Here is a 14,796-nt window from a genome sequence, read left to right as displayed (position 1 = left end):
CTGAATTCCTTTGATATTAGTAATAACATCAGTAGTGTGGAAACAGTTTTTCTCGTCAGGCATCATCATCAGTTTGGTTAGTGCTGGTAAATTATTTGATCTGGACCTCATTTGTACAAAGACACCATTGCTGATTCAAAAACTAAGATGCTATCTTAATAACTACTGGCTTTTGGGTTTAAAGGACAAGAAACAAGATTATCTAAGAAGCTGTTCTTAAGGTCACAGTCTGCACAGTGTTAGTTATGGCTGCTATTGCTAGAATATTCAATTTGTAGTTAGCTGGATGAATGAAGTGGTATACCAGAAACCAGTTCACAGAAAGTTCTTCGGTAACTTAATTTTGTTTTCTTCCTCTCTTGGCTAACCTGTACGTTTTGCTGCTTATTTGCCTGACGAATGTGTGGGGAGAAAGTCCTACAGAACATAATAGGATAAATTGTGGTATTTAAGATGGCTGTTGAAGGAAGTGCAGTTCAGAGATTTCCTCAAGATTTTTTGCATCTTAGAGCCCTTTTAATCAGTCTCACGTATCTTGAGTAAATTTGATGCCCACGGGGAATGAGGTGCAGCAAGGGAGAAGAGCACAAATTACCCAGCTCAGCAGCTGCTGGCTGTGCACACCCTGGCTCTCCCAATGTTGACTTGTTATAATCTTGCATCACATGGTCTGCTGGCGAAGGTGGTGGCTGTAGAGCATTTCCCTTAACTAGAAAGGTTTTAGAAGTGGATCTGTTTATCCTGAAGTCCAAACTATTGAACTGAAGGAAAAACTTACTTGTTCTGAGTTCATATTTTATGCTGGCAACATGTAAGTACCTTGCTTTTAGGATATGCTTGTCCTCAAGAAACTATTGCTATTTTACTGTCCGCCTTTGTAGATAAAATCAACTGTATTTATCTTAGTTTTATTAGTACACAGTGCTGCTTAAGAACACAATCCGTTTTTCCAGGATTAACATTGTACATAATTATATAGAGGGAGTTCGAATGTCTTAATGCTGTTTACAATTGGATTGAGATTTGTGCCAGAGTTCTGGACTTCTTTTCCTTACTTGAAGTCCCATGGGAACACTGTTTTATTCAGATAATGTTCTGCGTATTCCCCACCTTGTAGTGCTAAATCCTGCATCTTACTCAAGCCCAGCAATACTGAAGTATCTATTCAATTCCAACTTTTCAGAAACTTGTAATTCTCACATTTAGCATTTTAAAAATATAATTTAGATTATAAATATGTGCACTTCAGATACATATTCTAAGCTTTAGTTTTGGTCATGGTGTAAAATTTCTGTGTTTTTATTACTGTGAAGTGATTGATAGAGTTATGTTTTAATTAGGAAGGATTGGTCACTGTAAACTGTAGAATGAATGGTGAGATCTCGTAACAGATATTTGCTTTTGTTCATTTGCTTTATTTCAAATTGTATTTCAGTTGATAAATGTAAGACTTTATATAGCTTTTAATTACAAAAAAAAAGCTTAATTAAAACATTAGAACTTTGGAGTTTTTTCTTGCATTTAAAAAAAAAAAAAACCTCTAACAAATACTTATTTTCTGAGATTTTCAGTATTTTTCTGAGTAATTTAATCCCCAGAGGTACAGAGAAAATTAATAGCAGTGCTTCCCTCTCTTACAGAATACAGTCGTTTTGAAGCTAAAATACATGATTTACGGGAGCAGATGATGAACAGTAGCATTAGTTCAGGATCAGGATCTTTGCGAACCAGCCAGAAGAGATCCCTATATGTCAGGTAATCATCTTCTTTATCATATTACAAGTGTATTTTTCTGCTTTTCTGAAAACTTACTATTTCTATATTTTTGTGTACTCATTGCTGAACTTGATGTTTTTGTGATTGCAACATATTAAAAACAAAACTTAATTCAGTTTGATTAAAGTAATACAACTGAAAAAGTAGTAACACAACGGGAAAAGTAGTATTAGCACTGAGAACTTTGAGAAGTGGTGCATTTACTTGCTTTTTGTCCCGAGTCTAAGATTATAACCCTTCAGTAAACACATAGTTATTCTTTTTAAGTCAAAGTACGTGATGCCTTAACATCTGGCTTAACTCATTTTGTGTTTTTGTGACAAAACTCTGCATATTCTCCTCTTTGTTAGGTTTTGACTTCAAATCTGTGCTTAAGCTTTGACAAGTTGCCATCTGATTTTCTTCAGCTTGCCTTAGTCATATTCTCAATTTGTATTAAGAAATTCAATAGAATTGTATTACAGAATATTTTCCATGGAAAACAAGGGATCAAATGCATCAGAGTGAATAAGTTGAATATCCTTCACTATTTTTTTTTCATGCAAAATCAAACATAAAGAAGTCTGAAAGGACGTGGAAATATAAGAACATGAAATAATTAAGAAAATAAGTAGTTTCCCCAGGGAATTCTGGCAAGGTGCAGCCTTACTCCTAGATCAGTTATGACATACTGATAAGGTGTAACATTTCAAATGTGAAGTATGGATTGATGGGTTGAATTTTAAAAAATAAATTGATCTTTGAGTTTCCTAATCTGACTCATCTCTGAGTTGAATAAGAGCCAGCAGTAGCTTCATAAAAGAGTCCAGAATGTATTAATAGAGCACACAAGACTTTGTTAGTGGTGGTGCTTGCTTTAAATTTGATTTAAAATGTTGCAGGTTTACCTGCTAAAATCTTCGGCTCAGGCTCCACTGCCTTTCCCCCTTTAGAAATCCACCTCAAACAGTCTTTGTCTCCCAGTTGTGCTTTGTTATCTGTTTGCAGAAAAATGAGCCTGATTAAATGCACTTTATCTGAAGTAGTTCCCTGATCACCATAGTCTTGTAGAAGCAAGGTCCCTTTCAGAAATAGGTACAGCTTAGGAGAGAGGAGTCTTAAGATCTGCTTTGACTGATGTTGCCATCAAGTGAAATGCTGGTTGAAAATATAGTGTTAGCTATGAGCAGTGAAACCCTACTTCTTCACTACAAAAGTCACAGTAAATTGGTTTATAATAGTCAATTTTTATCTCCATTATATTCAATAACAGGTTGTTGAACAGAGTTGATTTTTTTAGAAGCCAATAGGGGGATTTTAATGCAGCAGCAGATCTTTTAAGGAGTTTCTTAACATGGTGACTCTGGTTAATCTTTCACCAGACTTCTGTCATTTGCTGTTATTTCTCCCCTGTCCCTGCTTTCTCCCCATTGCACTTCCTTGACCTGCTTCTGCATTTGTGAGGACCCAGAATAAGAGGCTTAAATAAAGTGATAGTAACTTTAACCTCCAAGAAAAAGCACAGTATTTCACACAGTTCATCTCTCTCTGGTTGTACACTGTACGTGCACTGCACAAACATAACTGCTGGTTCAGAGAGGTCTGTCTGGTGGTGGGGGGGCAGCATGGCTGCTCAGGTTTGGATCCACTTAGGCAGTTGTGCAGTTTTGCCATCAGACTTTAAGTCATCATGATATTACAGTATTGATGATTTTTCACCTTGGCAAGCTTTGTGCAATGCACATGTGTTACGTATGCTTATGGAAATGATGGTGAGACCTTAATATCCACAATCACAAAGTTTATCACTTTAGTGCTTATGGTGTAACTAAGCCTAAACAATCTCAACCACTTTCAGTTTGCTTTGTTAGCTATAGCTTATAGCTACAGATTTTAAACTACTTACATTCCAGTTCATGCATTCATCTAGTTCTTCAAGCCCCTGACAAATGTTTTGTATCTATGTAGCTTTTATTCTCCTGATGGAAATGACCTGGGAATGGTTGAGGCTGGGCTTCTGACTTTGTCAGCTGCCAAAAGTGCAGCCTTCTCCAGAATGTTGGCAGCAGCCCCGTGGAAACTGGTGGTTCCATTTCCAAGAAAGATTTTTGAAACTTGCTAATCAGCTGTGTTAGAAGTTGGAAGAAAAATCTAAAATGCAAAAATTCCTTGTGAAAAGTACTTCTCCACCCACGTCCCTTTTCAGAGAGTGCTGCAATGGTTTTTGAGACCTAATCTTGTCATTCTATCTAAAGATGCCAAAGTCTGGTAGACAACTTGGCTGCACACAGGGTGGGTTCACATCTGTTCTCTGGTTTTCAGTGCAATTTTTGACCTCAGTTAAATAACTTTCAAGGATCTTTGAACATATTGCTAGATGCTGGCAGAACATGTTGGCTGTCCCACTTATGCTCTGTAAGTTACTTTGACATGTTCTGTACTTTTACTTGAACTAGTTCAAAACTAGTTTCAGTAACTGATGTTGAACTTATTCTGTAATTTTTGGGTTTTTTGGATATGCCTTCAAGATCATGTAGTGTAAGCTAAACTGAATAATAAGTCCAGCAGAGGTATGTTTATAGACATTCGATCACAGTTGCAGAAAAACTCTGGAATAAAAGACTTTGGGAATAATAATCTGTGGTAATTTCTCAAAGTCACGTTACCAAAGTAATGAGTAAAATGAGCTGCATCATTGTATCCATGCAACTGAAAGGTGATATCTTCATGAATAGATAGCTTGCAAACAGCATTGTGGGGGTGTTGTGTAATATTAAGGAAAAGATGGTTGTGTTTGGTTGAGGATGCAACCGAAAGTAAAAGGACAGATTTTTCTCCTTAATTGCATGTATATTTGATAAATAGCAATAGCAGTCCTTGGAGGGCAGCGACTAACTCCTGAATTTGCACAGCTAATTCTCTCTCTCTCCCCTAATTAAGATGTACTAGTTTAGTGCCCTTCTCTGATTGCTGCTTTATAATTCTTCTGATCTTTATTTTAAGAGGAGAGGGATTCTCTTACACATTATTTGTGATTTTACATCTGAGCTGCACCTCTATGCTGTCCTCCTTCATCTGCAAATTCAAAAAGCAAATGTGAAGAAGTGAAATTCTTTCATGGGATCAAATTTCTGTGATAACATATTGACAGGAGTAAATTTGTTCCATGCTTTATCTAATCTTGTGTGCCAAATCTCTCTCTGTGCAATGTGTGTAGAATGCAGATTTAAATAGACATTCACCCCCGTCCATTTTTCCAACCAGCACGATACATTACAAATTCAAATAATGGTGCTGATTTCTCCCCTTGCATGAGAGTAGAAAATAATTGCATCTCCAAGTGGAAGACACTGCACAGTTTTGGAAGCATTAGGAAATCTTAATTAGATCCATTGAAAAATAAGATTGATGTTAGCACCAGGCCTGAAAAGTGTGCTCAACTGCAGGAAGAATTTAATTGGGCATCCTTATGTTGTTCCGACACTTCAGACATTTAGTTTCAAACAGCTTTTCCAAAAAGTCAGGGAGAAAAAGAGAAGCTCCTGTACAGGCTGACCTTCATTCATTCTGAAGAGGTAAGTTTAGTTTGTGTTTCATAAAGAAGTACAGAAGGATACTTCTGCTGCTCCAGGGATGCACTCATTACTTTGTTCATCAAGGACGCTGCAAAAGAAATGCCTCAGCAGAACTTGATCAGCAGCCTGTGGTATTGCAAGTAGCAGCCGGGTAAAAAGGCAATCTGGAAAATGTGACACTGTTAACACAACTGTTAAGTTTTTGGCTTTGAAAGCATTCATGAAACGTGCAACTTGCCTTCAGTTTCTGTACACCTCTAACTGAAGGAACCGAATTAGCATGTTAGTGGTGGTGTGATTCTGATTAATGCAGGTGAAATAGCAGGGAGGACTGGGTGCTTTCCCCTTAAAGTAATTTTTAGGACTTGTCAGTTAACTTTAGCAGGATCTTAAATGTAAAATGAATATTGTGGGACTATGTATAAAGCACTGGTTTGTCAGAAATGCTGAGTTTATTCTAAAGTAAATTTGTATTTGTGTTATGACTTACATTAAATACTTGTATGCAATGTTAATCGGTAATAAAATTTGCCATCCAAGGAGTTCATCAAAGAACTATCTTAGATATAACAATCTGTAGATAAATAGGTCATCTTCAGTGTAAATTAAGTTCTCATCTGATAACTTTCCAGGCATGCAGGAAACACCATGTTAATTGGTTGGTGTGGAAAGAGATTCTTTTTAACTCTAGGTGCTGTTTGGCTCATCATACACAGAGCCCTAAGTATTTCTAGCTGTTTTAAAATCTTTATCTTGCTCATGACTCTTAAGAATATATTTATTAAAACCTTTATCCCTTTCTTCTGATCAGTTGACACTGCTCTGCTAAGGTTGTGATGGACTTGCTATCAAATCTCTAAATTGAGACAGGCTGCCATTTAGTAGGTGTGTCACTGAGAAACGATTGAGCTGTCAGATGAAACACATGATGATTTTGTTGGCCTTTTTCATTACAGGCACTTCACTTGACATCTGTTCATGCACCTTTTTGAAAAGTAAAATGAGTCCTTTCTAAAGCATCCTAGGAGTCTCTCTTAGCTTCTGTGAGAGATTCCTGTCATTCAGTTCCACATCCTCACTAAATTCTTGGCTGTGGTGCGAGAAGTGTACCGTAGGCCTGTTCTGTTCCTCAGGGAACTGATTGAGATTTAAAATTCAACAGGGAGAAATTATCTTTAACCTGTATTGATTCCTCAGTGTGGTGTACCGTGTCCCTTTCCAGAAATTTTGCTTTGTAACTAAGACAGGGGAAGGAAGTAGTACAAAGCAAGAGTAGCAGTGAGCTTGAATAAACTTACTTTGCTAGTGAAGTGAATGTGAATAAAACTGCAGCCTGCAGCTAGTCTGCTGGTAGTGCTGGTGCCTATTACTTGAAAATAGGCTGATGTTACAAAGAAGGATGGGATTCCTCTGAAATGGTACGGAATTTTCCAAAAGAGTTCATATACTTTTTTTGCCCTCTGATACTATAGTAGCAACATTCTGTCCAGACCATATTTTTGAGCTTTTTATTTTTTGCATCCCTATGTATTGTATTCCTGTGCAGTATTTGACAGTAACTTTTATTTACTGAAATATTTCCAGTTTGTAACTTCTAACAGAGTGCATTGCAGAACTTTCAGCAGGGCTGCATGTGTCAAATTTACTTTTTCATCCTACACTGATGTGTAATTTGTTCTACGCGAAGTATTGATTGAATTGCAGGAGATATCTTCTTGTCAACCTTCTGCCAAGTACTGGGGTTTTGCTCTGGGCCATGTTTATTCTCACTTATTAAAGGTCTCAAATGTACTATATGTGAATACTATACTATACATTGTCTGTGTATGTGTGGGGGGAGAGATTGCATTCAGCATTCGTCTTCTGAGCACCTTTCAGAATGTTGCAGTCATTTCTGAACACACAGGCAGCTTAAATAAATCTTGTGCTATTTGCAGCCCCCTGTTTCATCTTTTTCAGTAGTTAATTTTTTTTCTTTTCAATGTAGAGCTCTGTTCGATTATGACAAGACTAAAGACAGTGGCCTTCCAAGTCAAGGACTGAACTTCAAATTTGGTGACATTCTCCATGTCATTAATGCTTCTGATGATGAATGGTGGCAAGCACGGCAGGTAACTCCAGATGGAGAAAGTGATGAAATTGGAGTTATCCCAAGCAAACGCAGGTATGTTGTGAGGTTTTATTGACGCTGAGATGTCTGCTATTAAATTTCTGATATGATTAATATGTATACCTTTGTAGACATTCAGTTTTGCTCTTTGTTGTTAATTCTTCACCATAGCATCCAGTCATTTAACAAAAGTTAAAAATCTGCAGTGTGATTGTAATTAACTCAGTGAGGAATCATATGTAGCCTTACGAGCTGTATTCTCCTAAATTGACAAAGGTTGTTTCAAATTCCTCTCCTTATCCTCGTGGTAAGCAAGTTAGCTGCTTTTACTAGAAATGTGATATTAGTTTAATACTACACCATTTGTGTATAAGTAGGGGCAAAGTAAATTTTGCGTAATATGATGTTGATGGTTGTGACTGCACTTGAGCACTACGCTTATACTATAACAAATACTAATTTAAGCTTCATGAATTTTGCTCATTTAACTGTTTTATCTGTTTGGTTTTTTTTTTTGTCTTTCTGGTAGAGTTGAGAAAAAAGAACGAGCCCGTTTAAAGACAGTGAAATTCAATTCCAAGACAAGAGGAGAGAAAGGGGTGAGTTTATGAAGTGCTAATTAAACCTGGTGTTGTGAATGGTAACGTTCCTCTGTGGTTTATGTATTAAGGCTCCATGTCAGTTTTTAGTGAAAAGATTAAATTCTGTCAAATAGAAATAAAATATTTCTGAAAATGAAAGCAAATTTAAGTAGTAACCCATTGCAAAAACACTGCAAATTAAAGAATTAGCTTAGAAATAGATACTATTCTTAAGTCTGTAATATAACAGGAGGTGTATATAGTGATCACTTATTGACTAGAGACATTTCTACTGGCACTGCAAGTTCTTCTTACACATCTGTTTAACCCTTTGGTCTGGATTGTATTCTTGTTCTCCCTTTTTGGAAGAGGGTTACTGCCAATTTTCAGAAAAGCTAGAATATTTCTTTTGTTAAAGTTTTTGTAATGCATGTAGAAAACAAGAAAATATTGCTCATCGGGGTCCCTATGATAAAGTGAGGTTTTATACTGTGCACAGTAAGAAGGATAAAATATATTCTTTGTTACACCTGTGGCTACAGAAGCTTTAAGGGACTCTTTAAGTCTTCCCCTGTTGCTAACCATACAGTCTCCATCCATCTCTCAAGTGTTTTTGTCTCAGCACTGCTCTCTGTTGGCACCAACACTGGTGTGGCTGTGCAGGATTATACAAAGTAAGCAGTGCTGATGGAAGGATAACTCAGTCCCAGAGAAATAGCAGTCAGTCCCTTAGTGCAGGTCACTGCTTGGTATGTCAGCTTTGTCCCAGTACATAAGGGATAGTGGGAGGAGTGGTGAGGAGGCAAGGTAACTGCTTTTTTAGAGTAGTCTGCAATGTGCTTTTGAGCTCCCGAGGAAACTATTTCACATATATATTTTTTTCAGATGGTACAAACATTAATTATTTTAGATCCAAATTATTTTTTTGTCTTTTATTTTAGTTAGTGTTTTCCTTTCTTCAAAAATCAAATATATAAAGTACTAAAACCTTAATAATGTATCTGTATACTTTAAATATATCAAAATCCAAATATGTATTCCTCTCCTACATGGCAAAGATTTCCTTTTTAGTTTACTAATTAAGAAAATGTCAAGTTTTTGTAATTTTTAAATTTTTAAGTTTTTAAAATGCAAACTGTTCAAAGCAAAATCAGTATCTTTAGTTATTTTCTGATTAACAGTTAGAGTCTGCCTTGAGGATCCCTCCGATAATTTACATTTTGCTTTTATCTTTTCATTCATTCGTATTTTCCTACTGGGAATAAATTGTTATCAATCACTGTGGTAACTTTTAACCCATCATTTTCGGATTTTGAGTTCACTTTTTTAGAAGTTGCATAAGAACCGAATGGCTTAAATACCTCAGATTGTTTTACATTACACAGTTTTTAAAATATTACCGTGTTCTTTGAGAAGATAATTGCATGTTCTTGTAGTCTGCCTACCACCAAACTGTGAACAGTTACTGATCTACCTGAGGTAGCGTTTTGGCAATAGAGCAGTTAGTACACAAGCACCGTGTACTAACAGAGCACCAAACATATGCATGGGATACTGAGTGGAAAAGCAACTACGCTTGCCATTGATACAGAACTGCAGTTTTTTTAGTAACACTTGATTTTGCAAACATGCTTACACTTATTCACAATCTGTTGCTTCAGCTGTAAATGTTTTAACATGGCAATTTCTCCTTTAAAGTATTCTTCCTGTGTTTGTCATGGGGGTATTTTTCCCAGTAAGTTACCCGCAACATACACATCCTCACGGACTGTGTGCATTCCTGTGTCTGTATGTGATAAATCTCCATGGACAGTATGAAATATCAATTTTGATCAGTTCTTCAAAAATTCTGCATCAAAATCCTAAAGAATAACCCTAGTGATGGCAAATAGTAAAGTCTGCCTTCCTTTACATTTAAGTAACACTAAGAAACTGGAGTAGAAATGATTATTTTTTTCCCGTTCCTTTCATATACACATTTACCTAACTTTCTGTGCTGCTTCTGTTTTAATATATTCTTGCTTGTAGTGCCTGATCATGATTTGCGGTGGGCTTGTGAAGAATTTAATGTAATTACTATGCATTTTCAACTAATAAGCAATTCTCTTCAGCTTTTTATAATCATGGCATCTTTTAAAAGTAATCTTTTGGCTAATCTTTTGTTCAAAATCAGTCCAATATTCTTTTAATTTCTTTGGTTTTTTTTTTTTGGTCTATGGAACTGACTCTGACCATTATACATGCAGTATATGAATTTTCATATTAGTTCAGTAAGACTTTCTGTAGAGAAAGTTAAAACCATTAATGTTATGAAATATTTTCAAAACTAAAATGAAAAACATGATTATCTTTTGTGAAGCAAAATAAATTCAGCATTTCCTTTAATCACTGCAAAATCTCACCACCTCAGTAAAAGAGTACCATTTTTGCTTTGTTATCATTTCCCTTATTTTCATCTTCTTTTGACCTAACTGAGGGTCTTATCCCAGCAGACAATTGGCTAGATGTGAGCCATTCCCTTTCAGAGGGCACGTTACAGCATTCTTCATCATGCTCAGCTAAGATCTACTCATTTGGGCATATTTCTTTGTTGCCTGTCTTACGTAGATCCTAGTAACATTTCTGGTTATGAGAAGTCAAGTCCAGTGAGTTCCTCTGTCCGTATGTCAGGTTGAAAGTTTGCCAGATCTAACAGAGGAATGACAGTTTTAGTCAAACACAGATGCCAGCCAATTAAAGGTTTGTGTGTTTCCTACTTAAAGCATTATTGCTGTATCCAGAGCTCAGTGCTCATGTCACTGATGGTGCTCCTACGATACTGTGTGCCTTTGTAACACCTGGTAGATTTGATGAAATATTTTTGTCTTGACAGCGGTAATGAAAATATCACTGGATTTTTCAGTATGTGGTACTGCCAAGCAAGCCTGTATTAAAACAGATGGCCAGAAGCTTTGTTAGTAGAGTAGCAGTATGCAACTTGTGTAGCACTATAGGCATCCTCTTTAGGAAGGCCAAATACTCGTTTTGTACTTGTACCAAAAAAGGTGGCCAGTGATTTGAAACATGAGTCCTTTTTGACTCCTGCTTGTTGCTATATTTCATTCCATGCTTAGGGCTGATAACAAAGGTAGTATAACTTTTTACTACTGCATTTTGTACATAGAGAAAGAAAGCTCAGACTGGATTAAATAAGGTCAAACGATCTTTGAAAATTAATGTGGTTTAAATTTTAGAAATAGCTGCTCATATAATTTTATTGACTTAATGAAATATATTTTGGTTCTTTGTAAATTTATGTTTTAAAAAAGTGTTCTGTGGAAGTTTTATTACCTCCTGTGGCACATTGACTGTGTTTGGTTTGCAAATAAACAGACCCCCAGCTGCATAAGATCACAAAACCAAGCTGAGCATTTTCCTGCTTTTACCATTCTCCCAGTGATAGAATTTTTGCAAACCAAATGACACAAGCATGGCCAATTACATAGCTTGGCAAAACTGGTTAGATGATTCACTGATTAAAAGAAAAAAGAAGATATTTCAACTAGCATGAAGTTAGCTGTACCAGTTCTGTGCATAATTACTGATCTATTTATGCATCGAGGTTCTTTATTTACTTTTTGCAGGATGTAAGTTAGAGATGCTGCAGTCACAGTGTCTTCAACTAGAGACATGACAGCAGGTATTACTAAAACACAAATATTTCAGTAACTATACCTGTAAGCTCAGGTATATATGAATGAATATATGTTTGTGCTCTCCATTGCTTACACAAGAAGAATCTGATTTTAAGGAGACACATTTTTTTAATCCATTTCTACTATTTCACTATTACTTTCTTAGTTTTACCGTTAGAGAATTCAGTGCAGTTCCAGGTTGTAACTGTGGTATGTTATTTAGCAGCTGTCACAAAGTACTTACAGTTTGACTTTTGCAGAGGGGCATCTGCTCTTACATTAGCTGTTTGTAGGAGCATATGTAAATACCTGACTTTTTTTTTTTTCAAACTACCATAGTTCCTGTACTAGATAATATCAGTGACTTCATTGGCTTTGTTTTTTCATTTCATTTTGGGTTGGCCGCCTTCTAGCAGCCTAGATTTTCACATCTCATTACACTCGCAAGAAGTTGAAGTTTGTGATATGCAGGTCAGGCCTTCCAGGGTGAGCCAGCCTGTCACTTCTCTTGCAGAAAGCGTGTGAAATACTGAGGGGGTGAGCAAAGCCATGATCCTGATCTCTCTCTATTTGACATGAGCTGAGAAGATGCTGTTAAGTTGAAATATGCACTGCATAATGTGGTTATAGGAGTCAGCTTCCACAAAGCTGCTGGTCTGGGCCTTTGTTCACACAGAATTAGACATCCTTTGTTTTGCCCCTCCTTCTCTTCTTCAGCAGTCATTCAATGACAAGCGTAAAAAGAACCTCTTTTCCCGAAAATTTCCCTTCTACAAGAACAAGGACCAGAGTGAGCAGGAAACCAGTGATATTGACCGTAAGTATGGGCACTCCATGGAGAGAAAGCACAGTAGAAGGGCCTGCTAGATTGCAGTAGGGTGTTACCATGGAGACAGTTTCATGAGCTGCAACAGGCTAACGAGCTTGGTGTGCAAACGACAATCCAATCTGTAGGATGAATGCAATCATTCATTTGCTCTTAAGGTAAATTTTAAACCAAGAGTATATCCCAGTTTGCAGTAAACTGGTTAATACAGATGAATAAGTGTGTATGTGTAACTGGAGGAGATAACAGCTCTTCGGAGCTGTCAGTAATGGTTCCTCAGTTGTCATTCTGAGGAGAGTGCAAAGCAGCAAGGAAAGTGTGTCTGAGCTTACCAGGCTCTCCAGTCAGTCCCTTTAGATTAGCAGCTTCGAAGTCATTCCATTCTAATTTGGTTTCCTTAATGAAAAGAGGTGAATTTGATTGTTTTTGCCTGCATTTAAAAAAAAAAAAGTGTCTTCTCAAAAACTTAATTTGCAGATTCAGACCAGATCTGCTATAAACCACATCCTCAGCCATTCTCTGTCATTTGCACCAGTGATTACACTTCAAGTGCCAATCTGGTTCATTCCTATAGGCTTGTCTTCCCTGTGATGTTCTGGGAACTGTCTCCTGTCGTAGCGCCAATTTTATATATTACTGACAATTATTTTCTTTGTGATTGTCTTTTTATTGCTTGCCCTCTGGGGACTACTCTGCAGGAGGTCCCTGACGACATGGGATCAAAAGGCCTGAGTAAGTGATCAAAATACTCCCAAGTTATTTTAACCTCCATCTGAAAAATTACTTTTTTTTTTTTAACAGATGAGACTGGTGCTCTACTGGCATAAGGAGGTTGACTCTAAAAATGTTTCATAAGATTTTTCTAGTTTGTAATGTTTTGGGGGTTTTTGCTTTCAGGAAGATTATGACATTAGTGTGTTTTAGTTGCTGTCCAGAAGCTTACCAGCACCTACTTGTTTGTCCTTGGTACTGACTGTGTTTGTAAATTTGTTGATACTCGTATATTTTGCTAATGTCATTTTTATATTGTTTTTGTGTTTTTATTATTGAAATTAACCTATGGATTTTCACAGCCATAGCAGAACTATTGCCATAGCAATTTCAGCAGTTGTCAATCCTCTCTCTAGGTGACTGATGTTGGCAGCTCTTTAAAAACAAACAAACAAAAAAGCTTGCTTTAACAGATGCCGTGAGAGTTTTTCTGTCTGACTTGCTGAACTCTTACGGTGCTCATAGGGCACTGCTGGCCAGGTGGTGGGGGAGCTGATAGAGGAGGCACGTAAGCATTAGTTTTACACAGCAAGATTCTACAGTTGCTGAGTACTCCATCAGATTTGTGTACCCTGACATCACTTCTGTACTTACAATAAGAGTCATGACTTTTCTTTCATGACAGATACTAAACAAGTAGAGTGCTAGGGGTTTATGGGATAGTAAAATTAGTCACTGAAGATAACCTTTCTTCCCGGATCATAACTGTTCCCTTAATTCTAACCCACAGTGTTTCTGAAATTGCATGTAGGAGGGGGGAAGATACTTCTATGTGTGGCCTCAACTGCTTTATAAATAAATAAAAATCCTGGTAGCAGTAGCATTAATTTTCCATTTCTGAAACCACTTTCGAGGAGATCCTTGGTCTAGAGCAGAAGACCAATGATAACCAACTTTGAATTTTGATTGCTAGACAGTAATTTAACCCAGAAAAGTGGCTAGGTGGTTCTGTTATAAAAGTTCTTGCACAAAAATAATATTCATATGGAAGTGAAAACCTAAAAATTGCAGGGTTGTGTGTGAAATACGAATGTGTACTTTTCATAATCTTATTTTGATGTGCTATTTAATGTTTTTCTTTTATTAACATCCATTCCTTTTGTGTGAAATTAAGCTTGATCCTGAGAGCTATGAGAAGTACCTTAAAACTTTTATATGCAGTATGTATTGATTTCAGCATTTTGATATCACTGTTGTCTTTCATCTGGATTATTTTTGTCATTTTCTTTCCTTTGGACTCATGTCATTAGTGTGTGTTCCTTATTTTTCTCCATTGTGTTGCAATTTCAGAGCATGTAACCTCTAATGCCAGCGATAGTGAAAGTAGTTACCGTAAGTGTTTTTAAGTTCTTTATTTAGAATCTTTGTTTAGTAGCTCTTCCTTTGCTTTTGTTTGTCTGTCTTTCCTGGGTATTTACATGTTAAATTGAACTTCCCAGTAAGCTTCCACTGAAGTCCACGTTTGTGTGTTAATTGGGTACTGCAAAATTCCAATGTCTTTTTT

The 14,796-nt window shown here is 36.6% G+C and overlaps 1 protein-coding gene across 1 annotated transcript in view; it reads left to right on the top strand.

The window, feature by feature from the left end:
• DLG1 (discs large MAGUK scaffold protein 1) overlaps window positions 1-14,678 on the top strand; it is a 73,160-nt gene extending 58,482 nt beyond the window's left edge. Inside the window, exons 13-17 of the mRNA XM_019618854.1 lie at window positions 1,641-1,755; window positions 7,318-7,494; window positions 7,970-8,039; window positions 12,413-12,512; window positions 14,583-14,678. Of these exons, the coding sequence (XP_019474399.1) occupies window positions 1,641-1,755; window positions 7,318-7,494; window positions 7,970-8,039; window positions 12,413-12,512; window positions 14,583-14,638 (518 nt within the window). The 3' untranslated portion in view covers window positions 14,639-14,678. The remainder of the gene's footprint in view (window positions 1-1,640; window positions 1,756-7,317; window positions 7,495-7,969; window positions 8,040-12,412; window positions 12,513-14,582) is intronic.
• The last annotated feature ends 118 nt before the right edge of the window (window positions 14,679-14,796 follow it).

The sequence above is a fragment of the Meleagris gallopavo genome, chromosome 11, assembly GCF_000146605.3.
Source record: "Meleagris gallopavo isolate NT-WF06-2002-E0010 breed Aviagen turkey brand Nicholas breeding stock chromosome 11, Turkey_5.1, whole genome shotgun sequence".
Lineage (NCBI taxonomy): Eukaryota > Metazoa > Chordata > Aves > Galliformes > Phasianidae > Meleagris > Meleagris gallopavo.
The sequence above is the reverse complement of the archived record's forward strand: the minus strand, read 5'-3'. Positions and strand labels throughout refer to the sequence as shown.